This window comes from Chlamydotis macqueenii, chromosome 16 (genome assembly GCF_036417535.1).
Source record: "Chlamydotis macqueenii isolate bChlMac1 chromosome 16, bChlMac1.mat, whole genome shotgun sequence".
In the NCBI taxonomy this organism is placed as follows: domain Eukaryota; kingdom Metazoa; phylum Chordata; class Aves; order Otidiformes; family Otididae; genus Chlamydotis; species Chlamydotis macqueenii.
Genome location: NC_141571.1, coordinates 5866457 through 5891628, shown reverse-complemented (window position 1 = coordinate 5891628; position 25172 = coordinate 5866457). Strand labels below are relative to the sequence as shown.

The 25172-nt window shown below is 59.9% G+C and overlaps 3 protein-coding genes across 4 annotated transcripts; 2 read left to right on the top strand and 1 right to left on the bottom strand.

Annotated features, from left to right (window-relative positions):
* Window positions 1-193: 193 nt before the first annotated feature.
* On the bottom strand, window positions 194-11824 carry LOC104478218 (uncharacterized). The gene is made up of 4 exons (XM_086761053.1): window positions 11670-11824; window positions 10498-10692; window positions 9195-9443; window positions 194-1076 (listed from the first exon to the last, which is right to left on the bottom strand). Exons 2-4 carry the CDS (start codon window positions 10653-10655, stop codon window positions 851-853), a joined length of 633 nt encoding a protein of 210 aa, XP_086617179.1. The 5' UTR covers window positions 10656-10692; window positions 11670-11824; the 3' UTR covers window positions 194-850.
* DBNDD2 (dysbindin domain containing 2) lies at window positions 11143-17759 on the top strand. The gene is made up of 4 exons (XM_086761055.1): window positions 11143-11327; window positions 15845-16000; window positions 16463-16606; window positions 17165-17759. The coding sequence occupies exons 1-4, from the start codon at window positions 11285-11287 to the stop codon at window positions 17371-17373; spliced, it is 552 nt and encodes a 183-aa protein (XP_086617181.1). The 5' UTR covers window positions 11143-11284; the 3' UTR covers window positions 17374-17759.
* Window positions 17760-18741: 982 nt separating this feature from the next.
* On the top strand, window positions 18742-24051 carry PIGT (phosphatidylinositol glycan anchor biosynthesis class T). Of its 2 annotated transcripts, none has more exons than XM_086761007.1 (12): window positions 18742-18931; window positions 19310-19487; window positions 20317-20444; window positions 20856-20956; window positions 21132-21218; window positions 21480-21567; window positions 21656-21753; window positions 22050-22215; window positions 22320-22520; window positions 23010-23175; window positions 23312-23395; window positions 23524-24051. In XM_086761007.1, exons 1-12 carry the CDS (start codon window positions 18757-18759, stop codon window positions 23774-23776), a joined length of 1725 nt encoding a protein of 574 aa, XP_086617133.1. In that variant the 5' UTR covers window positions 18742-18756; the 3' UTR covers window positions 23777-24051. The 2 variants fall into 2 exon arrangements, with proteins under 2 accessions (XP_086617133.1, XP_086617132.1); XM_086761006.1 differs by having other exon boundaries at window positions 18758-18931; window positions 19323-19487.
* The last annotated feature ends 1121 nt before the right edge of the window (window positions 24052-25172 follow it).

Genomic DNA, 25172 nt, shown 5'->3' with positions numbered 1-25172 from the left:
AGACAGGAGGAGACTGTTGTTGAACAAGAGCCAGGAAAACCACTTCTACCATGCTGTAGGCTCTACAACAAACTTTAATACTCTGGAATTACACACTGCCACCCACAGAGCTGCTTACGGGTACCTCGGGGAAAGTTTTAAAGCAAAACAGTTGCTATAAATCCTTTTTGTCCTGCTAGTTTGACACTCCCTCTCCTCCCAAATATTTTTGCCTTTTATTTCCTTAGAGAAGGGATTTACACATGACAGGGGAGTTACTCAGGAATTCAGATGTGTGCAAGAGAAGAGGTCATGCACCTGTGATTGTTCTTCAGCAGGGGTTTCACCATGTCCTCAAGGTAAAAACGCCAGTACAGTGCAGTAAAGACTGCCTTCTGCCTTTGAGAGGACATACACTGTCCCTTCCACCTCACAAATACCAGTGGTAGAAGTGCCCATCTTGTTTTCAGTGTCCACATCAAAAATCTGGAGAGTTGATCTGGTGGAAAGAGTCAAAGTAAGCAGGTTTCTTTCCAGCAGCCATAGAAGAGTGCAAAAGCATCCACCGTTCACAACAAATATCTCATTTTTTTCCCAAATCCTCTGCCCTGTATCTACAAGTTCCCAGATTCTGCAGTTAGCCAGATCTGTGCCTTGAGGCAGAAGGTGACCGGCGTTATTCCAAGTTACAGAGAAATAGCAAAACCCAGGAGATGCTGCTGAGCTCTTCCACATCTCATAGCGCAGGAAGGAGCCAAGTGTTCGCTCAGCATCGCACAGTGTATTCCTCAGAGGTACGGAAAAAATGATCAGAAGGATCCCACGACACATGCTGCCACCACCTTTCTTCCGATACTTACGGAGCTGCAGTTTATAAGTTCAGCCAAGTGATGACGAGGGGGATGCCGAGGACAGAAGCATTGGGAACGTGGGTCCAGGCAAAGCTTTGGGCCATGGTGGGGCTGCAGAGGTCAAACAAGCTGCCTTGAAATTTGATTTTTCGAGACTCCCTTCTCAGCATCTCCCAGATGGCTGCTGCTTCCTTCTGGCATTCCCAGAGCACCGTCAGGGCACACGTGTGAAATTCATCCCAGTACCTGCAGCCAGGGAAGACACCACACCATCAGTCCCTTCACAGTGGCACAGCACCAAGGAGCTGGGCAGAGCCTCGCTGCCCCAGCCCTGCCCTTTGAGCAGCGACAGCCTCTGTGCTTTGTGCAAGTTGCCCTCCATCCCCTCCGTTGCCTCCCAGAGCATCTTGGCTAAAACACCAAACATCAAAACACACTGAAATTATTTCATTACTTTTTTTCCTTTCTCTGGAAGTCAATAAAAGCCATTATTTTCCATCAACAAAGGTTTCCCTTCAGTACCAAGTACCCCTGAGTATCTAAAATGTGCTGGAAACAAAGGGCCAGCATGTTTCATTTATAGCTTTCTCCAAGCTGAGTCAAGGGCAAAATGCAAGCACAAAGCAAGGAGAAGGTCAACATCTCCTGCAGATGGTCGCAGCTGTGTAACTAGGGTATGGGCAGGAGGAGTTATTCACTGTGTCTCTTTAGATACAGCTCCATTTATCTGCTGGGGATTACCCTGCATGAGTAGAAGCCATTCAATGGAAAGGGGCTTTTAGGGAGCACCAGGGAAAAACAACAAGACGGGCAAAGATAACCCATGGTCCTGCCATAACAAACCAGGAGCTGTTCACTGAAGACCCCTTGGCTGCCTCCCCAGTGACAGTGACTTGGATTTTTTTTTTATATATATATTATTATTATTATTTCTGCCCCCCCCCCCACCTCCATCCCCCAGAACCAAGCAGGGAAAAATCCTAGCAGAAACAGAGCTGAAAACCACAGACCCTGAGAAGATTCTCCCAGGAGAGGCACAGTGGACACCACCACAGTGGTCCAGCCCCCTGGGGCCAGCACCCCACAGGATGACCTGTGCTGCGTTTATCCAGAGCAGTATCCAGCCTGCCAAGGCTTTATCCCCTCCCTGAGCTCTTTCATTACCTCTGGCGAAGAAGCAGGGTCGCTCTGAAGAAGCTGGGTTCGAGCCATTTCCAACAAGCTCCCTGCCCACAGGTGTCAAGCTGAGCAGGGAGGGGTGGGCTCCAGCTGTCTGAGGACAAGGACAGCAGGTACCAGGCTGGGCTGTGTCCCCCCACCCAGTGTAGGGAGGACAAGAATGAGCCTGATTATTTTTTGCCCTGCTATCCTCAGATACTCAGCAGTCATTAGATTCTGTATCAGATTCCCCAAAGGCTGCCCAAAAGTCTCAGCAAGTGCCACGGGCCATCCTCTCCCCTGGAAGTGCCTCCTCTTCAAAACAAAAACTTCTCCACGGGACAAATAAGGCTTTACACCACGCTTGTCACTAACCTTTCCCCCATGACTTCTTTGAAAGAGAGTTTCTGTTACCTGAAAAGAGCTGCACAAAAGTGTTTCGTCTTGCAGCTCCTTTGGAGCAGTGCATGCCCCGGCGTCAGGTACCGGGGCAAGGCAGGGACCAGCCACAGGCAGCAACCCCTGGGTCCGTGCCAGCTCCCTGGCCTCAGCACCTAATGACTCGCACCCCAAGGCACCCTCCTGCCCTCCCCTCTGCCTCAGTTTTGCTCTCCCACCTTTGCTGAGGCTGGGCACCGGCACTCCATGCCATAATTCACCTGCAAGCTGAGGACCTGACTAGAGGACAGGAGCAATTGCTCTGCCACCTTCCCCATCCTGCCAGGACACCAGGCACACGTGCCACCCCTCTGGAAGGAGATGCAGCCCGGATGGCCGAGCAGGGACCCTGCACACGGGAAGGGGACAGCTCGGTTTCGTTCCAGTGCCCTGCGCTGGAGAAAACACCTTGTGCAGACACACGGACATGTGCACTCTACTTAGTTTTCCTGCGGGGCTTACATCAGAACACCAGCTGTCAGGAAGTTCATTAAACCAAGTCACTGTGGCAGAAGAAATGTCCCCAGATAATGAGAAAAGCTGGTGCCAACCCAGGTAACCTCACACTTGCTCTGGAGCTGTGGCAGCAGCAGGCAGCTCTGCCAGGTGAGAGTTAAACCTGGCCGGTGTCTTTGGGCAAAGGATGGCCGGAGGAAAGCAGAGGGGGATGACATCTCCCACCTGGTTCTGCTTTTAGCTGGGACGGCAATTCCCAGCGTTTCGCCCTTCGCAGCCTCCGTCTGCTGAGCCAGGCAAGCTGCTGTCAAGCAACTTGCCCAGGCCAGCTCCAGGGCAGCACTGCACATGCAGCGCCAAGGCGCCACCAGCACCATGCCAGCTCCCAGCTCCACATCCCTCCCTCACCTGCACTCCCAGAGAGGGGACCATGGTGCCGGGAAAGCAGATGGCAGAAGAGAAGGCTGAGAGTTAAAGGCCAATAATTCAGAAATATTTCCTGGCAGGAAACTAGGGTATCATCAACTTTTCCTCCGGCCATGGCAAGCCTGGCTAGCCGTGCAGTGGGACCGGCAGAAGCTGGCATGTACCAAAGTGCGGAGCCCCAGTTGTGCTGGCAGGGAAGATCCCAGGATCTGTTCTGTGATGGTTGGTGCCCCAGGGCCTATAAAAAAACCTCATCTCACAGATTTGATGGGAGTTTCAGCAGAGGAATTGCTCCTCAGGCAGTCAACCACAGCACGTGCTGGGCTGTGTGCTTGCTTTTTTCTGATACCAAGAAGCCACATGTTCAAAAAAAAAGTATACATTACAGCCCAAAGCAGAGCAGCTCCTATCTCAACCCAGCCTCCAGCCGCATCCCAGAGAGGATTCTCACCCTGAGCTAGGCTGTCCCGTAGAGAAGGGGGAAGAAAGAGCAGGTCACAGCCAACCTCCCATTGGCGTGTTTGCTGGCACAGACAAAATAAATACATTCTTAAAACGGGGAGTACTTAGTTTTCCAGTCTCCTTGTGCTGAAAAGTTTTGTTGAAGTGTTTTCTATTTCAGGCAACAACCAAAGTTTCAGCTAGGGCAGGTGGGAGGGCCGGGGACCCTCCACTTGCCTTGGCGGCGGCATCAGTTCCTCATCCCAGCCCTACCTGCCTCCACCAACTGCCCAGTCCCAGCTGCCCCCCACCCTGCCACAGGGGCTACAGGATAAGTGCTGGGGGCTGGAGCTATTGCTCCAGAGCCATGCAGCAAACAGACAGATGGACGCAGGGAGCTCTCTGGGACTGTCTGAAACTGGAGCAAGGTGGGGAGCACATGTGCATGCACTGGTGGGATCCAGGAGCGCAGGGGGAGAAAAGTTCAGACAGCAGCAAGTGACACAGGAGCAATGCCAAAAAGTCACATTGGCCATGCACCACAGAAAACCCCAAAACCCACACTCCTCCAGGGACGAACCCCAGAGGGTGGGACACACAGGGGGTCCCAGCATGGGGCCATACTCACCCACAGACTCGGTGCAATCCCTGCAGCTCAATGCCATCCACCTCATTGTACGTGGCCATATTTTCCCCCAACTTGAGGACGCAGTCCGAGAAGCCTTGGTAAACATTGGCACAGGCAGTGCCCGATGCCAGCAGCCCAGCCAAGTGCCCTGCCAGCCACCAAGGGGGTCGATGTGAGCACCCAGACCTTTGGGAACAGGGCCCACCTCCTTGTCAGGGTGAACTGGGCACCCCTGGGCCACCACAGTGCCAGTGCCACCCAGGCACGGTGAGGTCCCCCTTCCATGCAGGACACAAACACAAACCTCACACATTCCCAGCCCTGCCTGTGTTTGCTGAGAGCCTGAAAGAACCGCTCTGCCCAGGCAGGGCACCAATGCAGGGGCACCCCGTTCCCAGCCTGCCGTGGCTGCCCACCCACACCCAGCACCAGCACCCCGGGGGCAGGCAGGGGGGCACAGCCGGCTCAGCACTGGCAGCCAGGACCAGGACAAGATGCACAGCACCGACCCAGGGAGGAGAGGAGCATCCCGCATCACCCCCGGCTCGGGCACCCCAGAGCCCACCGGGGAAAACAGCCCCTCCCTCACCCGGGCACCCCAAACCCCCGCCCGGGCATCCTTACCCATGGCGAGCAGCAGCACGGCCGTGCCCCGCCGCTGCCCCATCCCGCCGCCGGCTGGCATCGGGCTCCAGCCCCACCGGTACCGGTACCGCTGCCCGTAACACTCCCAGCCAACAGCACTCCTCGCCCTCCGCAGCTAATGAGCGGCTTTGGCCGCGGACTAATTAAGGAGGGGGCGGGGCCTCGGCTAACGAGAGCCCCCGGGCAGCCCCCTGTCCTCACCCGCACCTGCACCCCGCACCTCCCAGCATCGCAGCCCCTCGGGACCCTCTCCCCGCACCCACGGGCCCCATGGCACCCCTTCACCAGCCTCAAGGTGCCAAGAGTGGGGAGGACGCACCCGTATGCCACAGCCCAACATTCCCCAACTCACCGTGCGAGCCTGCTGCTCTCCACAACCCACTGACTGTGCGATCCTGATTCTTTCCAGGATTCCCAAAATTCTGCAATCCCATCCCTTCCCAAGATTCCCAAACTCCTGCAGCCCTGCCCTGCCCACCAGTCCTACTCCTACAGTCCCTTCCTCTTCTGTCCCCAGGGACCCCTGCAGACAGGCAGGGAGGCTGCAGATCCCATTTGGGGGCTGATCCCGCACAGCCAGGAGGGTGCTGCAGAGCGGGGCCATGGCACAACCCCCGGCTGGCTCACGCTGCCTTCCCGTTAAAACCACTTGAGTTTTGAAGCTGATGAGAGGGAAAAAAGCATTATTACGGCACAAAAAAAAAAATCATCCTGCATGGCAGGGCTCTGGCACTAGAGCTTGCTGTGTTTGTAGCCCCTGTGGCAGTAAAAAGAGCTGGTGGGATTTCCCTCGCGTGGGGAGCATTCGTAGGGCAGATGGGGCCGGCAGCTCATCACAAAGAGATGGGAGGCGAAACCTGCGGGGATGGTGGGAACCACAGCTGAAGCTCAGGCAGCCAGAGGGGTAACACAGCACCCGGCAAACCCCTGCAACAGCCTGGGCCTCCCCGAGACGCCACGGCTTCACCCCACCTCCCACGGCCGCAGGGGTGAAGCGTGGGGAATGATGCTGCTGGTGCAGGATCCCTGCCAGCATGGCAGCCACCGCGCACCCCGTGTTCCCCATCCTCTGCAACCCTCCGCTCCGTGCTCTCCTAGATGCTGCCGCTCTCTGGGCTGGACAGATGAAGCAGCGCTGCTGGGACCTGCCCACAGCCCATGCGATGCTCCAAGACACAGGACTGCCTGATGGCAGTGAGAACAGACGCCACGTGGGACGGCTCAGCCCCCTCTGTCTGCCCGCAAAGAAGCGGGAGCTGACGGAGAGGAAAACCCACCCGGCCGAGCACGGCCCTGGGCAGCCAGGCTCCGACTGCGTCCTGCCAGCCGCCCTCCTCCAGCTGTACCCGGTTCGTAGGATTCCTATGCACGAAGTTCACCCAGCATATGATATTTAAAACAGTATTTATTGCTCTATTATAGCCTTGCATAAGCAGTTACAGCTCCTAGCATAAGCAGTTACCAGCGTATTGTTTTCCCTTTGTGAGAGTCTTACCACCCCGATTACGCCGGAGACACCGCCGAGCAGGAGGGTGATGATCAGCGGGGTCAGAGCAGAGAGGGGAGGTAGGCGCAGCCCCTTCAGGGCGTCTCTTGTTGTTCGTAGAGTGTGCTCTGGGTCCTTTCTCTCTCCTCCACTCCAAGCCACCTCTGTTTATCCCCTCAGCAGATTCAGCGGCAGAGTACTGACCAGGCGTTGGTGCACGCGTGGCTGGCGCACGCAGCAAGGCTGCCAAGTACGTGCCCTGCTGGCTAACAGCGGTTCTGGATAGCAGCAACATCCTGCTTCATAACACCCCTCCTGGCTCCCCTCTCTGAGATAACACCCCTCCTAGCTCCCCCCTCCAAGATAACAGCCCTCCCAGCTCCCCTCTCCGAGATAACAGCCCTCCTACCTCCCCTCTCCAAGGTCACGTTCTCACAGCTGTGTGCAGCTTGCAGTTTCGCACAGTGGCCCTACACGGACCGTCACTGAAATCCCTCACACACCAGCCCAGTGCTGCCAGGCTCTCGCCCAACTGGGCAAAGCCAGTGGTTGTGCGGGGATCCGGCAGCCACAGGCAAGATCTGCTCTGCCAGGACGTGCGAGGGATGCTGACAGCACAGCGGGCATTGCTGATGGGGCAGCACTGGGCTGCGGGCAGCCTCCAGGCACCGTGGCTGCCTGCGGAAGGGGCTGGGGCACCTCGCACGCTGAGGGCACCTCCCAAAACTATCAGGGAGCCAGGAGCTGCCTGCACGCCGCAGTCTGGGCATCACTCAGCAGGCAGCACACAGGCAGGCAGGCCGGAGGGCTAGGGATGGTGGTGGCACCTGCCAAGGGTGAGCAGAAGCCACCTGCTAACACAAAGGATGTCCCCACTATGCCCACGCCCGCCCCTGCCCACCTTTCTGCCTCCATCACCGTGTCTCCCGCGGGACCATGCTACGGGCTGGTCTATGCCCAGCTGCTCTGCCCCGCGGTCGCATACTGGCAGCACCGAACCCCATCCCGCACTGGTGAGCTCCGGTCCCTGCTGCTGCCGACAGCGAGCACGGCCTTCATGCTGCCCCACTTCCAGCACAGCTCCATGACGGCACTGCCTGGGGGCCGGCAGAAGAGGGTGGAGGAGCTGGAGGTGGAGGATTTCCTGGGGTGCACGGCAAGTGCAGATCTGTGCCTCAGCCCCTCTCTGGTGCAGGAGGAGCCCACGCACTGGCTTCACCTGCCTGCAGGTCTACTTTGGGGACCAGGACAGGCAGGTGGGTGAGGTACCACCTTACAGCGAAAATGGAACACTGGGGGAGTCAGGGACCCCGTGCCCAAACACGCAGGATACGTGGCAGTCACCAGCACAAGCAACTGCCCTTCGTGCTCCTGCAGCTCTTGTTACCAAAACAACTCCATGGGCTCTGCAAAGATTATTGCAGAGTGGGACTGGCCAGCCCTGGGTGGCTCCTGGCCTCCTGATGGCCGGATCGGTGCCGTTTCTGAGGCCAGGCTGGCCCAGTCCCTTCAGCAGACAGGGTCAGCAGCTGGGGACGCTGGAGTGGGTGAACCCCAGCTCTGCCACTGACATGCTGCACGGCCTCGGTTCACCTCCCTTGATGCGGGAGGGTAAAAAAGAGCTGCAGAATCTGATGGGGCTGGTGGGCTTACTGGGGGCAAACGCACCATGGCTGCCAGCAAGACTGGGAAGGAGCCAGCCTGCCCAAACTGTGGGGCAAGCAGGCGAGAGTGGCCGGCCAGGGGCTGCCCCCGCCCCAGCATGACGCGGGACCTCTCCTCGTTCTGCCCAGGTGTCTGCCGAGGTGCTGCAGGAATACTCCTTAGCCTGGGGCCACGGCTGGGTGTCCTGCTGCCCGCACACGGCCTCCCAGCTCTACCAGCTCCCGTGCCAGCAGCTGGCCGTCGGGGATGTCTGCATGGTCTGGAGCCAGAGGACGCAGGAACACGACAGCGCCGGGGTTTGGCAGGAGCCTCCACCAGCACCGTGCAGGGACCGCTAGTGCTGGGACCAGGCTCCCCTTCCTCAGGGCAGGACACGGCCGAGGATCCCGCCGGCTCCTGGCACGGAGTGGTGCTGTGAACCCCAGCCGGGCCGCACCCTGGCAAAGCCCCGCTTCCCCCACCTCACCTCCCCGGTCCTGCCCCGCAGAGATGCTCATTTCTCAGCAGCCACGTTCCTTCGAGGGTGTTTATGGCTTTTTCTGTCTCCCCGCTGTCTTGGACTAAAATCGTCCCTTTTAAGGGAGCTGCAGGACTACGGGTCGCTGGAGCCTTGCCAGCTGCGGGCCCCGAGCTGCTCCCGTGTAATACATCACCTCATTTACTTGGAAAGCAGCCTTGCCTTGCTTTTGCTCTTGACTCTACAATTTAGTGATGGAGTCAAGCTGCAGCTCACTCCCAGCCCTGTCCATGCACGCCTCCTAGAGAATAAGATCTGTTTTCACCAGCGAGTGATTCACCTGCCTGGCACTGGGTCACCTTTCCCTTAGTAGCCGGCTCCTCCCCAGCTCCATCCTCGCCCGCAGCTCCCTGACTCACTTCCCAGACCTCTAATAGACGGAGAAACCTGAGCGGGAAGGGCAGGAGGAACAAGTCACGTTACATTTTCTCCTGATGACATGTGCACTTTGATGCTGGCTCCCCTGGGGACTTTTGGCAGCAGGAGAGGAGGCGTCATTCCTACCTGAGCTTGTGACCCGGATGTCCAGGGGACACCTCCCCAGGACCTGGGCATTTGCGGTTGGGGCGAGGGCTGTTGGCACAGGACGGTGCCGTCACTGGAGGCAGAAGGGAGGTGGGGATGCTGCGGCAGCCGAGGCAGACCCTGCAGGTATCCAGCTTATTCTTAGGGCTCCCTATCAGAAGTGGAGATTCTCCATTGACTTCAGCGTCACCTCTGTCCCCTCTCACCTTTTGGCCAGGGGTGGGCACGCTTGGCCAAGAGCAAAAAAAAAAAAAAATCATTATGTGGATCTGGCTTGCCTGTGTTGGTTTAATTGGAATAAAATGGGTGCCCCGCTGAGCGGCACGGCTTGTGCTGAAGAGCCGGGATGAGTCAGGCTCCGTGCCGATGATATCACTGCTCTTCCAACCCCCTCCCAGCAAGGCAGGACGGAGGGGCCGCAGTGTCAGGGGGGCTGCGTGCGCGTCGCTCTACACGGGCAGCACCCACACATGCCATCCTCACAGAGCTGCAGTGAGCCCTGGGGAACTCAGGGTGCTCCGGGGGACTTGAGCACACAGAAACCGTCTCCACGCCTCGCAGTAGTAACCGGTGCCAACCAACACAGACATGTCACATAGCAGAGACCTGAGCTAATTCCCTGGCCTTGCCTCCTCGCCTCCGCGCCGGCAGGGCAGGGGGTCAGCAGGGATGGTGGTGAGCGGTTGATGCTGCCCGGAGGCCATGCCAGACCACACGGAGCTGTGAGCGAGCCAGAGCTGGGTACCCGACAGAGATTTGCTCCTGCAGCTCCTCGGAGGCCATGAGCCCCCGTCCTGCTACAGCGGCCATCCCAGGGCCAAGCCACAGCACTGGCATCCCACATTCAGGGGGGAGCCATCAGCCAGGGCTCAGGGTGCTTTTTGGGTAAGGATAAACATTCACGTGGGCAAAGCTCATCCCTCGGGACCACTGCCATGCGGGTGAGCTGAAGCCAGCAGCTACAGGCAAGTGCACAGGGCGCAGGCACAGGGTCCCAAGCATCAGCCAGTTTTTTGGCAGCAGGAGTTCTCAGGGGGAAAAAGGGGGGACAGCAAAGCAACAGTAGCCAAAACAGAGCTTGGTCACAAACAATACCCAGTTATCTTGAATCATCCAGACAGTGAGACAAACACACTGAGAGCGGGGCAGGCGGGACACGCCAGACACTGGAAACTCCCTTATAGCCAGAGAAAAGGGCAGAGTGGGTCCCCCCCCGTCCCGTCCGGGCAGTGGCCGGGCTGCGGGCAGAGCTGGCGCTGGGCACGGCGAGGCACTGACTCACCCTGCTGAGATACGGGCCAAGTCCGCTTCGCTGCCAAGGAGCAGCCCTGATGCGCAGGGCTGAACGTGGGAGAAAACACCCCGGACTGGGATCTGCTGGGGGATGGGGGTCTCAGAAGGCCAGGGGGGAGCTGGGGAGAGAGCCCCTGGCCCACCCATGCAGCGTGCTGTCGTCTCTCCCCCGTGATGGCGTGAGCTGGGCATTTAGAGAAGAAAAGCAAAAAAAAAAAAAAAAAAAGAAAGCATGAGTGGTGACTGCGCCCAGGCACAGAGACCCCCGCCTCCAGCCCTGCCCACCCCACGCGTGACACAGCCCCGGCCGGAGCAGGGCACCTGTAGCCCGGCGCTGCGGAGACACAGCTCTGCCCGGGCGGCCGTGGGTGAGAGTGGGACCCTCTGCAGTGCCCCTCCGTGGGGGACCAGGGACCCTGCATCCCTCTCTATGGGTCCCGGGAAGGCACAGACCCTCCGCGGGGACCAGGCACCGTGCGCGGGGACCCTGCTTTCCGCGGGGACCCTCTGCAAGGACCCTCCCTAGGGCCTGGAGACCACCCCCATCCCAGGAGTCCCGGGACCCCGGCCACGCAGCAGCCGGCGCGATGCCGCGGGGATGGGCGCGTTGGCCCCGCCCCTCCCCGCGCTGGCCCCGCCCCACAGCGCGCAGCATGGGCGAGCGGCGGCCGGCGGCAGGGAGTGGGGGGGCGGCCGCCCCGCGCTGAACCCAACCGCCTCGGTGCCGTTCCGTTCCGTTCCGTCCCATCCCGTCCCGTCCCTGAACCGGTCGTCGCATGTCGGGGCCCGGGGCGCAGAGCCGCAGCCGGCGGCTGCCCGGTGAGTACCGGCCGCGGGGTGCGCTGGGCGGGAGGGGAGCGGGGCACCGCACCGGGCGGGGGGGCAGGGCTCGGGCTGTCCGCATCCCCCCCCCCCCAACCCCGCATCACCCGCCCGATGTCCCTCGCAAAGCAGCCCGCCGAGCTCCGTGCCTGGGATGGGGATGTGCGGAGGATGGGGGGCACCTGCCCGGGAAGTGCTGAGCTCGGGGACCTGTTGGGCCACGGGCTTGTCGTGGAGTGGCATCGGTAGCCCTCGGCGCCCCGAGGCCCGCGGGAAGAGCAGATATGCCCCACACCCGTGGGGTTTAGGGGAAGAGGAGGCTGAGCAGAGCAAACCCACCAGTGAGCGCGGCTGGGGTGACAGGGGGGACACGGATCCGTGTCCCGGGCTTACACGCTGTTCCTCGGGCACTGCGCTGCCCTCCTGGCTTTCTTGTCCTCACACTTCTTTCTGCAAGAATCGAAACCGGGCCCCGTAAATAGCAGGGTCTTATGACACAGGCTCTGCCGGGGAAGGAGCTCCGGGCAGCAGCGATATTTTTAGTGCTGAGACACAAGGGGATTTGGAGATCGCTCAGAGGAGCGCAGGCGATGAAACCGCAGCACAGGCAGGGGTTACAAGGTGCCATGTCCTCCCTCTCCCCCCGCTTTTCCCAGCAAGTGGCTCTGCCAAAACCACTGCCTCCCTCGCACTCGCCTGGTGCGCTTCCTCTTGCCGGGGCTATGGTTATTTTTTACTGTGCTGCAACACGGGGTCAGACGTGCTGATTGAGAAAAGACCGTTCTGGGAATTCATGCTCAGGCGGCCGGTGTGTCCAGGCATCCCGTCTCCGCGCTGACCCAGCGCGATTCTCCCAGCTCTCCACACCAGCTGCTTCTCCCAAGGCTAAAGGAGCCAAAAGCCCTTGGGATTTACACTTGTCCCACAGCGGTTTGGCTGGGGCAGGGTGATAGGGAAAGGCCTGTGATCTCTGCAGGGCCTCCTGGAAGATGCTGTGGCAGCCAAGGAGCTGCATCTTCCCCCCACGCGATCTCCTCGCAGCACTGCATGCAGGGACCAGCAGCACAAGTGCAGTCCGGCAAACTGGGCAGCTGTGGGATGCCCTGGGTCTCTCTGGAGGAGTGGAGTCAGAGGTTCAGGCTCTGGGAAAGTTCAGGGAGAAGGGCAAAAGCTGAGCCAGCCTGTCCCAGCGATTTCATTCAGCAGGGAACTGGCCCCTGCTTGGAGTGACCCCTCGCTTAAGCCCTGCTTGCCTCCCCATCACCTCTGTCCCTTTCGACAGCCCAGATCGTTTTCAGGACCTTCTTTAAAATCTCTGCAAGGTACTGCATAGCTGTGGCCTCAGGAAAAGGCTGTCTCCATCCCCTCTTGGCCTTGTGCCTCCACTAACAAGCCTTCTCCCACCCCCAGATACACCCCTCCTATTCACCGGCACAGAGGGGAGGTTGTATCGCGATCCCGCGGGCCAAGGAAAATTAAAAACGCCTCCCCTCCCAGAGGAAACGCAGCCAGGCAATTGAACCGTGCTCCACTCCCAGTCTGGACGCCGGGTCCAAGAGCACCCTCAGCTGGTGCTCCCAGCACCCTCAAGCCCCGTCTGGCCCTCTCCCCATGCTAACTGCACCCCAGGAATTGCTCTTCTCCCAGTCCGCTTTGGCGAGGGTGTGGATGGGAGAGCTCGCAGCGGTTTGCTTCGCAGCCAGCCCTCCCGCGCCTTTCCCCACCGTGGCCGCGCCCACGAGCCAGGGAGCAGCAGGGCAAGTGTCCTCGCCCAGGCAGCTGCCTGCGAGCAGGCGAGAAGGAAATCCCTGCCTGCATCTCCCGGGGGGATCCTGCCCAACCTCCGCACCAGCGTTTGGCCCCGGTTCCTCTCCCAGCAGCGCTGGCTAATAAGCCGTGAGAGCCGGAAGGATTTGAAGGCAGCGGGGCGCTTGGTGCCGTCGCAGCCGCGCTGGGCGGTTCAGCCAGCGGGGAAGAGCCTGGCTCTGAATGCTGATAAGCCTCTGGCCCCTTGGCTGAGGGGGCTGTAGTAATAACCATGACAATAGCAATAAAAGCCAGGCCACCAGCAGGTACCGACAGATCCCCCACGGTGCACAGGGGCCGCATTGTGTGTGCGAACGTGTCCCGTGGTGGGAACATGCCAGCCGGATGAGACAATCCCCACGACTGACAGCCGGCGAGTGTGACCGGCCGTCACACGGGGAAGGGCCGCGGCAGGGAACGCCGCTCGCCTTTATTTCCCCAGCGAGGGTTGCTGAGAGGTGGCTACACTAGCAGGGCTGTTCGCTCCCCTCAGGCCCGGAAGAGCCCCAGGAGGGGGGAAAGGCTCCGTCCCCGGCTCTCACGGCGGTCACGGGTCAGGCAGAGCCGAGCACAGCCCAGCTGCCGGCGTTCTGTACATAATGGGATCTCAGTGCTCGTGCCTGACTCCCCGGCGAGAGCTCGAAAACAAGTTCATAAACAGGTCCTGCTAATTTCTCCCTCAAGAGAAATCCTGGCGCCCACAGGAATGCTGCCACCAGCACCCGTCCTGACTCTCCCCAAGCACCCTTACCCTGAGTATCGGTCACGTGCTGAGGAGAGTTCGGCGGCGAGAACATTAATGGCAAGGACCAGCCAGGCTCATGGCACTCGGGGCAGCGCCCGTAGCATCTTGGTTTATTTTGTATTTGCGCTGCAGGAGGGTTTAGAGACCCTCCTCCTTCCCTCCACACTGGAGTCCCTTTGGCAAGATGCCGCACGGAGAGCCGGTCTGTCACCCTGAATCTTGGCAGCCAGCGCAGCCTCTGCCCTGAGCCCAGCCTCCCTGTGGCTGGAGCCCGACGGGCTCTCCTGGGTGAACTGCGTCAGTCTGCCATGGATTTGGCACAGCTGGGCTGGGCGCACAGCTCTGCCTGGGACAGACAGGACAGGGCTGGCTCCAGCTGCTGAAGGGAGCCAGCTCCATAATCAGTGTCCCGGTCACCCCCTCCTTGTCCCTGCCTCCAATTCTCTTTTGCAGAGGCAGGAGGTTTTTGCCTTACCCCAGCGGCACTGGGCTGCAGCTGCCGGTCAGCCTTGTGTGGAAAGTGTCACCAGTATGTGCGTCCACCACCACGGCTGGTGGCACAGCACGCCGAGCCTCTGCACCAGAGCAGGCGCCCGGTGCTTAGGTCAGACATACCAAGGCAAAGGCCCCTTCAGGCAGCCAGGATGGTGGCCCTGGGCATCGCAGGGAGACGCTGAGCAGCCAGAAGAGGACCAGAGCCTCTTGCAGAAAGCATGTGGTGACTGGTCCTGAGTCACAGTGCACCCCCGCGCTGTGCTGCAGGCACAACCTGGCCTCCCGGGGCAGGCGCCTGCAGACGATGGGGTTTAGCTGAAGGATGCCCCAGAAATGGGGTGCAGAGGAGCCCTGAAAGGGCTCTCAGGGAGATGTAACATTGATGTCCAGGACATCTGCTCTCTCTCCAGTTTGGGTCCTATGCTGCTACACAGCGCTGACAGCCAGCCCCCCTGCTGTCCTCGCCCCTGCTCCTGCCAGACAGGGTGGGGATGCTGCTCACCCTGCTCCCTCCTCCCCAGCCCGGAGCAGCGGAGGGTTTTGGGCAGTGCTCAAGCAGAGCAGAGGATGTTTGTTTGGTTTCCTTGGCTACTGCACTGCCTGCTCCAATAATCACATTTTCCTTGTGCCGGCTGGGCCAAGAGCAGCAGAGAGGAAATCTGGAGTGGTTGAGGTCAAACACCAGCCTGGGAGCAGCCAGGGCCACCAGCCGCAGCCCTTCTGTGCCATTTGGGACCTTGCCGTTGCGGGTACCCAACCCGAAAGGGAGGTGCCAGGCCCAGGGATGCAGCAGCAAGCTCCTTCAGCAACAGCCCGAGGGCTCCCATCACTCCCTCCTGTGCGAGCTGGGGACGCAGGCACCGGCGCTGAACCGCGGGAGGAATTACAGGAATGAAAATGTTTGTGCAGGCAGAAGCCAAGCTGGCTGTGCGAGCGGGGGATGTGAGCGGGGGAGCCTGTGAGCGTGGGTGCGGCCGTATTTATAGCGACGGTGGCGGCAGGGGTGCGCGTGTGCAGGAGCGACGGGGTTGCTGATGCCTTTTATTCCTTATGCATCCCTCAGCCCAAGAAAGCCTGGAGCACTAACCCCAGTTCTTGTCCCTGGGAGTTTCCCCTGTTTGGTAGCATTCACAGACAACCCTGTTTCGTAGCAAGGAAACTAAAACTTGAACATGTGCAAACCATGGCTGATCTCACACCACCACCCTTTTCCCCTTCCATAATTCACCTCAGCAGCCACAAATATAGCGCATGAGCTCCCAACTCCTGGCTGCCTTGCATCTCGCAAGCGAGATCTGAGGCTCCAGCACAGCAGGTGCTGGTGACGCTGCCGTTCCGGCGGGTAACATCTATTCACGGTGACTAAATCAATGTGCGCTGGTAAAGCACGGCCGTGCCGCGTGAGCTGGGACAGGCAGGAGGGCTCAGACAGCCCTGCCTGCTCTGACCTCCTCACCTTTCTCCCCAGCTGACATGGAGCAGGCACAGCGGAGCCTGGATGCAGAGCACATGCAGCAGCAGCAGCTGAAACTACGGGACCGGCAGAAGTTCTTTGAGGAGGTTTTCCAGCATGACGTGGATTTCTTCTTCCCTATATCTCACCTGCAGCTAGAGCATCGGAGACGTGAGTGCTGTGGGCGCCGGCACGGGGCTGGGGGTGTTTCAGGGCACAATGACGTGGGCGTTAGAGATCAGAGGGGACGTTCCCAGCCCAAAGGCAGCCAGGGACACGCATGTCCTGCCCTGAGGCAGGACCACCCACGCGCAGCGTGGGTGTGCTGCGGATTACTCACACCACTTAACTGCAGTCACTGCACATGGGTACCCAGGCTGGCGCCCTGCATAGTCACTGGCTTCAGACCAAACAGCAGTTTGGGACAGGGACAAGGACTGCAGTGAGGCAGGAGGGGCTTCCAGTGGGATGTTTTAAGGAAACAGGATTTTCCTGGGGGCCTCTTACCAGCAAGTAGAATTCAGTTTCCCACAGCAAGGCTGGCCCCCTCCTGGGGGTCCTGCCTGTGCAGGGCTTACGGTGCCCTTCGCCTGGCACAAACACTCACCTTTCCGCTGGCCTCTGTCTCTGCAGCCCCCTTAGGCAGCATTTCCTCCATGGAGGTGAACGTGGACATGCTGGAGCAGATGGACATGATGGACCTGTCAGATCAGGACACCGTGGACGTGTTCGTGGGCTGTGGGACAGAGGAGAGCAGCGTTGCTGGGCCCCTGACAGGTACATGCAGTCCGAGCCTTTTGCGGGCCAGGCTGGGAGCCTTTCCTGCCCCCAGTGTCTTCCCCAGGTCCCCCAGCCATTTCCCAGGTGCTCACCACACTGCAGAGCTCACTGCACCGTGCGAGGAGGCTGCAGGACCCCTACAGCTCCCAGCCAGACCCCAGGCAGCTGGGCTTGGGTCCCACGGGGAAAGCCTGGGGCGCCGGCACCTTCCTCCCCACACACGCACGCTGTAGTGATTCACCGAGGCCAAGCTGAACGCCTCCTCGCCTGCTGCAGCCGACGGCCTCACACAGCATGGCTCCAAGCCGTGTTTCACGTGAGACTGAGAAGGCTCCACTGCCACAAACGAGGAAAGAACGTGTGGCACTGCCCAAAGCCAAGGCAGGGGTGTGAGATGGGGAATGACCATGGCAGCCACATTGGGAGCTGCCGGGAGCGGCTGGGGAAGTGCAGCCTGCTGAAGAATAAGTGCTGGGGGGGGCTATCCATGAAGCTCAGGGAGAAAGAAACCTCCAGAAGCGTTTTTCTTCCTTCTGTTACCGCTCTCTCCTCCAGGGGCAGATGCCAACCAGTGCGCAGAGGAAATCACCCTGCAAGTGCCCAACACAGCCGAGAGCAAGTCACGCATTTCCTCCACGTCTTCCGTCTCCACGGATCTGAACAGCCTGGACACCAGTGAGGAGGGGGCCGAGACCCCCGTGGTGCAGTCGGATGAGGAGGACCTGCAGGAGGACAGTCCCAAAGAGCAGGTGGCAAGAAGCTAGCAGCCAGCTCTGCCCTGCTCCCAGCCTCCTCCGTACAGACCTGCCAGCCCAGAGGAAGGAAAGCTGCTGGCACTCAGTAAACCCCATCCTGGACTGCTGCCCTGCAGCGGGGGAGAGATGGTTTTCCCCTCCTCTCCCTCCGCAGGGTTCTCCTGGCAGCCAAGGGAGAAGGAAAGGGGTATTGTAGGCTCCCGAAATTAACTCTTTAGGCTTTGCTGCTAACACTCCCTGCTTCACTCCCCCAAAACGTTCAGCATCCCACAGCCCCACCATTCCCAGAAAGCCATCCCTTGGGATCTCAGCTCCCCCCATCCTACTGACAAAGGTCCTCTCCAGACAAGCATTTAACAACGGCATACAGAGAAATAACACTCCGATCTAAACAAGCGGTGGGTGTGTGTGTTACTGGGAGAAAGCAGCCCTGGGGATGGGGGCTAGGCGGGGATTGCAGGAGGGAGAGCGGTGTAAATCCAGTGTGCTAAGGGTGCAACGCAGGAGCAAATGAAACCCAGCACGGGGATGGTTCCTGCGCCCGGGGTGGGAGCAAACAGCACGGACCCCGGCAGAGAAGGGCGGCTGTTAGCGGAGCAGGCCACCGTACTGGGCAACCCGGGTGCTGCCCCAGGAGGGAGAGCGCCAGCCGCTGCGGTGCAGACACAGCTGACCTGAGCAGGGCTGCTGGCGACCAGTCACTCCCCACTATGGCTGTGCTGGGGGATCTCCCACGCAAATTGGCTGAGTGGAGATCAGCAGCGCACTCAGCACCAGCAGCCGCTGCTCTCCCAGCACAGCGGGATGGAAGAGCCCTCAAACTGAAGCCAGTTTGCAGCTTGCTGTGCGCGTTCCCTGCCAGGCAGGTCGGGAGGAGCCAGGCACAAAGCCTCCGTCAGCGGCTGCAGGCCAGGAAAGTGCTGGGAGCTGGGTGCTGCCGGGGGGCTCTGCGCCCGGAGACAGACGGTGACCTCCGGAGAGGAGGCGTCAAAGAGAGCAGCAGGGCAGACAACAGCGGGAAGAGCTGAGAAGAGGCAGCCGCGCCGGGGATGGGCGCAAGTTTAAAAGCCGGGGGAGGGAACCCTCGGGGAGCACCCCACACAGCGGCCGCCCTTGCTCCCAGCAGCCGCTGCCGGGCGCTCTCCGGGCGGGCACGGGCACGGGCACGGGCACGGGCACGGGCACGGGCACGGGCACGGGCACGGGCACGGGCACAGCCAGGCAGGCGCTACCGCACCCCCGCGCCGAGCCGAGCTCCGGGCCCGCTCCTCGCCCTCCATCCCCGGGCCGTGCGGGAGCTGCGGCGCCGCGTCTCCATGGCGACCCCGGAAGCGGCCGCCATTGGCCGATCGGCCCGGAAGCGGAAGTGGGCGGAGGGGCGGTGCCGGCGGGATGCTGGCGGCGGCGGCGGTGCTGCTGCTGCTGGCGGCGGCGGGCCCGGTGCGGGCGGACGCGGGGCGGGACGCGCTGCGGGAGGAGCTGCTGCTGAGCCCGCTTCCCGCCGGCGACGTGGCCGCCACCTTCCAGTTCCGCACGCGATGGGACGCCGACCTGCAGCGGGGCGCAGGTAGGGCGGGGCGGGGCGCGGAGCGGGCCGCTATTGGCTGGGGCGCTGCGCAGGGGGCGGGGCTGGGGGCGGGGCTATTTCGCGGGGTGGTGACGCGACGTGATGGAGTGCGTTGCGGTGATGACGTTACCGCCTTGGGAATGTCGTCAGCGGCGGCGAGTGACGTCAGAAGGGAGCGGGGCTGCTGCTATTGGAGGGTGAGCAGGAAGAGGGCGGAGCGAGGCTGCGGTGACATCAGCACGAGGGGGCTCAGTGCGGTGGTGCAGGCGGGCTGCGTGCGATGACGTCACGTGTGGCCAGGCCCTGGTGTGACGTCAGGGGAAGGGGCCGGGGCGGGGGGGACGCGATGGGCAAGGCAGGGGCTAACGCTGCCCGCAGTCTCTCACTACAGGCTCTTCCCCAAGGCGCTGGGGCAGCTGGTGGCGGCGCTGGGCGTGCGGGAGCTCCACCTCGCCCTCACCCAGGGCTTCTGGCGCACCCGAACCTGGGGGCAGCCGCCCCTCCAGGCGCCCACCGGCGCCGAGCTCTGGGTCTGGTTCCAGCCCACCGTCACCGAGTAGGTACCCCGGCCGCGGCTCTGCGCCTCTGGGTCCCCTCCGCAGCCACTGCTCCTGGGAGCTGTTGCCCTTCTCGCACGAGGGCACCGTGGCGTTGGGGGGCCTTCTGGGTTGGGAAATGTCCGCTGGAATAAAAAGCCTGCAACGCCAGGAGCAGCTCTAGGGAAAAGCAGAACGTAGGCTGGGCAGGATGCGGCGCTGAGCACAAACTCTTGTTCGCTAAAGGAGCAAGCAATTCCTTTATGGCCTCTCAGTGACAAACGCCTTGCTGTGCTAACATGGTGGGGTTATATCTCCGTCTCTCATCCGTGACTCGCTTCCTTTGACTCCCATCCAATACCCCTCGCCCTTAGCACACAGCCCCTGTTCGAGCCACGGCAGCTCCGCGTGGACTCTCAGAGCTCGCTGCTCCCTACAAGTGCCTGTTCTGTGCCTGCTGGCCTGGTCAGCCTTCAGAGCTGCACCAAGGTGTTGCTTTAGGTTACACAGCCCCTTTCCCGTACACCACGTCACCTCCAGCATGCTCTCTGCTCCCCCAGCCCCTCTCCTCGCGTGCCAGCTGCACCCACCGCCGGGTCCCTGGCTGTGTGAAGCCCCGCCAGCCCCGGGGCTGCCCCTGCAGTGAATGTCCCCCGAATATCATGCGTTACAACAAAATACCAGGACAGCTGGAGAGCGCACAACCAGCAGCCGCTGCCTGCACGCTCCTTGCAGCTTCTGAAAGCCAGCGTGGTCACCCCGGTGTATTTATTGAATGGTACTGACTTAGTGCTTGTTATTCCAAGGATTCGGGCTGCTGAGTAATCTCTGGTATCTGTTCTCACACAGTGTTGACAAAGCCTGGAAAGAACTGAGTAACGTCCTCTCGGGAATATTCTGTGCTTCTCTCAACTTCATTGACTCGACCAACACGGTCACTCCAACGGCGTCCTTCAAACCCCTGGGCTTAGCCAACGGTGAGCCCGGCCTGCGCTTTGCCGCCCAGCACTGTCCTCTCACTCCTCTCTCTAGCTTTAGTTCTGCCCCGTGCCGCTGCGGGTGGTCCAGGCACAGGATTTGAGCAGAGGAAGCCCACAAGCAGCACGTGGCAGATGCTCCCAGGTCCTCATCTGTCTCTCTGAAAAGTATTTTACGAAACAGTGAGGACTAAAGGATTTAAGGCACTCATGAAAAAAATCTGCTAGAATATACCTTTACTTATTCTTTCCAAATCACTCTGAACAGGGTGGGATTTATTCCTTGACCAAGCTCATGGCATTTCAGGCATATTGAGAGGGTGGTGGGCTACACTGCGGGGGGAGCAGGTCTGCTTCTGCTCTCATGCCTGTAGCAGAACAAGCCTGTTGATGCTCCACCTCCCTGCCCAGGGACAGATCACCACCTCCTGCGATACGCGGTCCTGCCCAGGGAGGTGGTCTGCACAGAGAACCTCACGCCTTGGAAGAAGCTGCTCCCATGCGGCTCAAAGGTAATGGCAAGTCCTGCTGCCTCGTCGGGCCGCTCCCGATGGAGCTGGGATCCCGACAGAGCTGGGCTCCTGACAGCAATCCGGGAGTGTGCACTGGGAAGTGTGAGCGGGGCTTTTCTCTCAGTGAGGGCAGAGAACAGACCTGGGGCTGAGTTTTCTCCTTTTCTCCCTGCAGGCTGGGCTTGCTGTGCTGCTGAAGGCCGAGCGCTTGTTCCACAGCAGCTACCATTCGCAGGCGGTGCACGTCCGCCCCATCTGCAGAGTAAGCACGCGGCTCAGGGCTCCCTCCTTTAAACACCCCCGAGAAAAAATCAGAAGCCTTCTTGTGACACTGCAGGGTGACGCACCGGTTTGCCCAGCTCCCCTGCGGTGGGTTTACCGTGCCTAACACAGCTGCGCTGCTTCTCTAGTCCCACCCGTGTCCTGATGGGATTCTTGCAGTCCTGGTGGAGTCCCAGCTCTGTCCTGGTGTCCTGCCCCTCCAGAAGATGTGATCAGAGCCACCTATCTCTCTTTTGTCCAGGATGCCTCCTGCCTGGCTGTGTCCTGGGAGCTCAGACAGACCCTCACTGTGGTCTTTGACAGCTTTTCCAGCGGCCAAGGAAAGAAAGGTAGGCTCAGTGGCAGTGCGCTGCGGTCCTCGAGTGCCCCCAGCCTGCAGCACCTCACCCCACCCGCCACTGACTTTGCTTCCCCCAGACTGGTCCCTCTTTAAGATGTTCTCTCGCACGCTGACCGACGCGTGTCCTCTGGCATCGCAGAGCAGAGTCTACGTTGACATCTCCCCTAAGAACAAGGTAACGCTCAAGGAACAGAGAATACCCCTTGCTCCCTCGATTCAGCTACTTTGTGTGGCTCTGAAAAATCCTCACCCCCACCCCCAGCATGGCCAAGCCCCCAGGAGCCCTCTGGGGCTAACAAAGGGAGGCAGTTTCCTTCCTCCGAGCAGGGCTGTGAGGATGAGTGTGGTGGCGTAAGAGCGCTGAGCTGGCTGTTGGGCGGGAAAGCTCAGGGCCAGCCAGAGGGGCTTTTCCCAGCACTGCCAGTCACTTCAAGGGGCACTTTTCCTTTCATGGTCCATTTGCCTTCTCAGGAAAATGAGTTACTGGAAGTGACCCCCGCTCCGACATCTGTACATGAAGCTATTGTCCAGGGAGACAAGAGAACCTATGCCGTCTATGACCTGCTGAGCCCCTCGCTCTTCAATACATCTCGCAGCCTCAACGTGCAGCTGAAGTGGACGCGTCCCCAAGACAGCTGTGAGTGACCAGAACTTCCCGCCACCTGCACCGCTGCTCAGGGCTCCAGGCCTAAAAATCACCCGGCATCGCCCCCATTCCTTGCGTCCTTTTCTCTTTCGCAGCGGAACTGCCGATACCCGTACTCCACGCTCAGCGCTACGTGAGTGGATACGGGCTGCAGACCGGAGAGATCAGAACTCTCATCCACAACACTCACCCGTACCGGGCCTTCCCCGTGATCGTGCTGGAGACTGTGCCCTGGTACCTGAGACTCTACGTGCACACTCTGACGATCATCACGAAGGGGAAGGAAAACAAGCCCAGTAAGTAACCCTCCCGGGAGGCCCATGCCACCCGATTCCCTTGGCACAAGCGGCTCATTCCAGAGATGGTTTAGTTCCTCCCTCGGGCCCCACTGGGAAACTGGACTGGGAAACAAAACATGTTAGGATGTTTTACTAGCCTTCAGTTCAGCACTTATATTAAGTCTGTTTTATAAGAGGCACATGGACAGTGTTTCATAATCCAACAAGGGTCTAAACCAAAGTGAATTGATTTTTGTAGTAAAGGAGGCTTGATTTAAAACTGGTGACTGGGTCTTATTGAATGCCTGACTTTCATGGCTCATCAGCTCTAAAGACCAGCCAGATTTAGCTCTAACACATACTTTTTGCTACCTGTGCATCTTCAGCTGCCCAGAAAACCTTTCCCAGGAGAGTGGAAGCAGGAGCGCCCACCCCACGGGAGACGTCCAGGCAATGTGAGTTGGACAAGGTCCCCTCGGTGCCACTGACGCGTCTTTTTGGTGTTAGGTTATATCCACTACCAGCCAGCCCAGGACCGGAGACAGCCTCACCTCTTGGAAATGCTGATCCAGCTGCCAGCCAACTCCATCACCAAGATCACAATCCAGTTTGAGCGGGCCTTACTGAAGTGGACAGAATACCCGCCTGACCCCAATCACGGCTTTTACGTCAGGTAACGACATACCTCAGCTCCTCGTCCCCTTCCGGGCCCCGTGTAGGGCTTGCTGCCCAGGTCTGTGGGGACAGGAAGAGCTCTTGCTGTCTCTTCGCTGGCAGGACTGACGCTAGCATGTCCTCTGTCTCCTTAGTTCATCTGTGCTTAGTGCCCTGGTGCCCAGCGTCATTGCGATGAAGGATGTGGATGTGGAGCAGAGCCCTCTCTTCACCTCGCTGTGAGTGTGTCCGCGCTGGGGAGCAGGGCCGTACCGCAGCGCCTGCAGGCTGCTGTCACCCTGGCTAGTGAGCATGAAGCAGTGCCCCTGTGGGGGCTGACGCTCCCTTTCCCGCTTCCGCTCTCCAGGTTTCCTTCCTCTGATGGCTCCAGCTATTTTGTGCGCCTGTACACGGAGCCGCTGCTGGTGAACCTGCCGACGCCAGACTTCAGCATGCCCTACAACGTCATCTGCCTGACCTGCACCGTGGTGGCCGTGTGCTACGGCTCCTTCTACAACCTGCTGACCAGAACGTTTCACGTGGAAGAGCCGAGCCGGGGCGGGCTGGCCAAGCGGCTGGCCAACGTCATCCGCAAATTCAGGGGGGTGCCCCCACTCTGAGAGAAACCAGGGCAGCCGTGGGGAGACCTCAGGGAGCAGAGTGCTGCTGCCTCTTGTCTTTGCTGGAAGCAACCTGCTCCGCCTCACCTCTTGGGTCTCTCTTTGGGATCCAACAAGCTGAGAGATCGCTTCCATCGTTAGGATGGGAAACGGCTCTGAGCCCATTGACTACTGGACTGCACTGCTCCGGGATGGGAAAGGTGTAAGATGTGGTTGGGAGAGGGGTAACTGACGTGCTGGGAATGACACTGGAAGTAAACTTGAGCTGTTTTGTATATTTGTGCTGCTCGTGGTTGGTTTTACTCTCTCAACCCCGCAGGCAGAGTTGACCCTGTAAGACTCTGAGCTGATACCACTCTAACACGCTACCTGGGTGAGCTGGGAGGAGCTGCAGAGGCGGGAAGGGGAAGGGGTGCGATGTACAGTGCAGAGCGGGGCTCATCTGCTCTGCCATCCCACCTTCCACACTGCCATGTTTCCAGTGCTCTCCTGCCGCACTTCACCGCATTTGAGCCAATTTGCAGATTAATTTTGGGGCATACCAAGAGTTTGGCATAACTCAGCCATACCAAGGCTTTTTTTTTTCTTTCTCAAGAAAAAGCTTTTCTTGCTCCCAGCTTCTATTTGCATCATTCTGAAACCCCTCTGTCTGCTCACCCTACTCCGCCTCCCCGGTGTCGTTTCTGGGTGTCTGCCCAACAGCTCCCCTGCACCCACAGTGGCTCCCAAGCTTCGGGGAGCCTCAGGGCACAGCAGACCCCAAGCGTGGGGCTGTGGCCAGCTGGGCTCTGCTGGTGGGCGACAGCCTCAGCCCTCCCAGAGCCCAGAATGCAGGAACACCAGCACCACCGCGCTTCACAGTTGCATTTCTACAACGCAAGGAACCGCCCTGCTGCGGTTCAGGCTGGGGGTGCTGCTCGGCCTGCGACGGTGCCGTTCGCAGGGTACATCCTGCGCAGCTCGGATGCGCCTTTCGTGACGGGAACAGACGGCTGGCTACGAACAAAAGCGCAAGGAAATCGTGAAAAGAAATATTCCCCAGAATCAAAGCAAAGCACAGCCAGAGGTCCTTTAAAAGCTGCCGCCCGAAGAGAAAGACCGCAGAAATCCCATTGCCTCCTGTCCTGCACGGAGCAGGCTGTTCCCGGTGGCCTGGGATTACCTTTCCCTTCCCTACCTGAGATGCCCTTCTCTCTGCATCTCCTTACGGATCCGCTCCACTGGATGGCTCCGTGCAGCCTGCACAGCTGCCAAGGGAGGATCACCACGGAGCTGGGAGCTCACGCTGCTTCCAGCCACCGGAGCGTGGCTACAGCTCTGCCAGCCAGGCTTGACGCGCAAAACAGTCTTTATAGAAAGCCGGAGCTCCAGCCAAACAAAACCTGAGGGAGGGCAC

What these genes read in the sequence shown, in the direction of transcription:
- PIGT (XM_086761007.1), top strand. Translation starts at nt 18,757, where the DNA reads ATGCTGGCGGCGGCGGCGGTGCTGCTGCTGCTGGCGGCGGCGGGCCCG. An exon ending in CGACCTGCAGCGGGGCGCAG is followed by an intron (nt 18,932 to 19,309) that starts GTAGGGCGGGGC and finishes CGCTGCCCGCAG; the next exon opens with TCTCTCACTACAGGCTCTTC. An exon ending in TGCTCCCATGCGGCTCAAAG is followed by an intron (nt 20,957 to 21,131) that starts GTAATGGCAAGT and finishes TTCTCCCTGCAG; the next exon opens with GCTGGGCTTGCTGTGCTGCT.
- DBNDD2 (XM_086761055.1), top strand. Translation starts at nt 11,285, where the DNA reads ATGTCGGGGCCCGGGGCGCAGAGCCGCAGCCGGCGGCTGCCCG. An exon ending in CCGCAGCCGGCGGCTGCCCG is followed by an intron (nt 11,328 to 15,844) that starts GTGAGTACCGGC and finishes CTTTCTCCCCAG; the next exon opens with CTGACATGGAGCAGGCACAG. An exon ending in GCAGCTAGAGCATCGGAGAC is followed by an intron (nt 16,001 to 16,462) that starts GTGAGTGCTGTG and finishes CTGTCTCTGCAG; the next exon opens with CCCCCTTAGGCAGCATTTCC.
- LOC104478218 (XM_086761053.1), bottom strand. Translation starts at nt 10,655, where the DNA reads ATGGGTGGGCCAGGGGCTCTCTCCCCAGCTCCCCCCTGGCCTTCTGAG. An exon ending in TTGGCCCGTATCTCAGCAGG is followed by an intron (nt 9,444 to 10,497) that starts GTGAGTCAGTGC and finishes CTCTTGGCCAAG; the next exon opens with CGTGCCCACCCCTGGCCAAA. An exon ending in CATCCGGGTCACAAGCTCAG is followed by an intron (nt 1,077 to 9,194) that starts GTAGGAATGACG and finishes CCCTGGCTGCAG; the next exon opens with GTACTGGGATGAATTTCACA.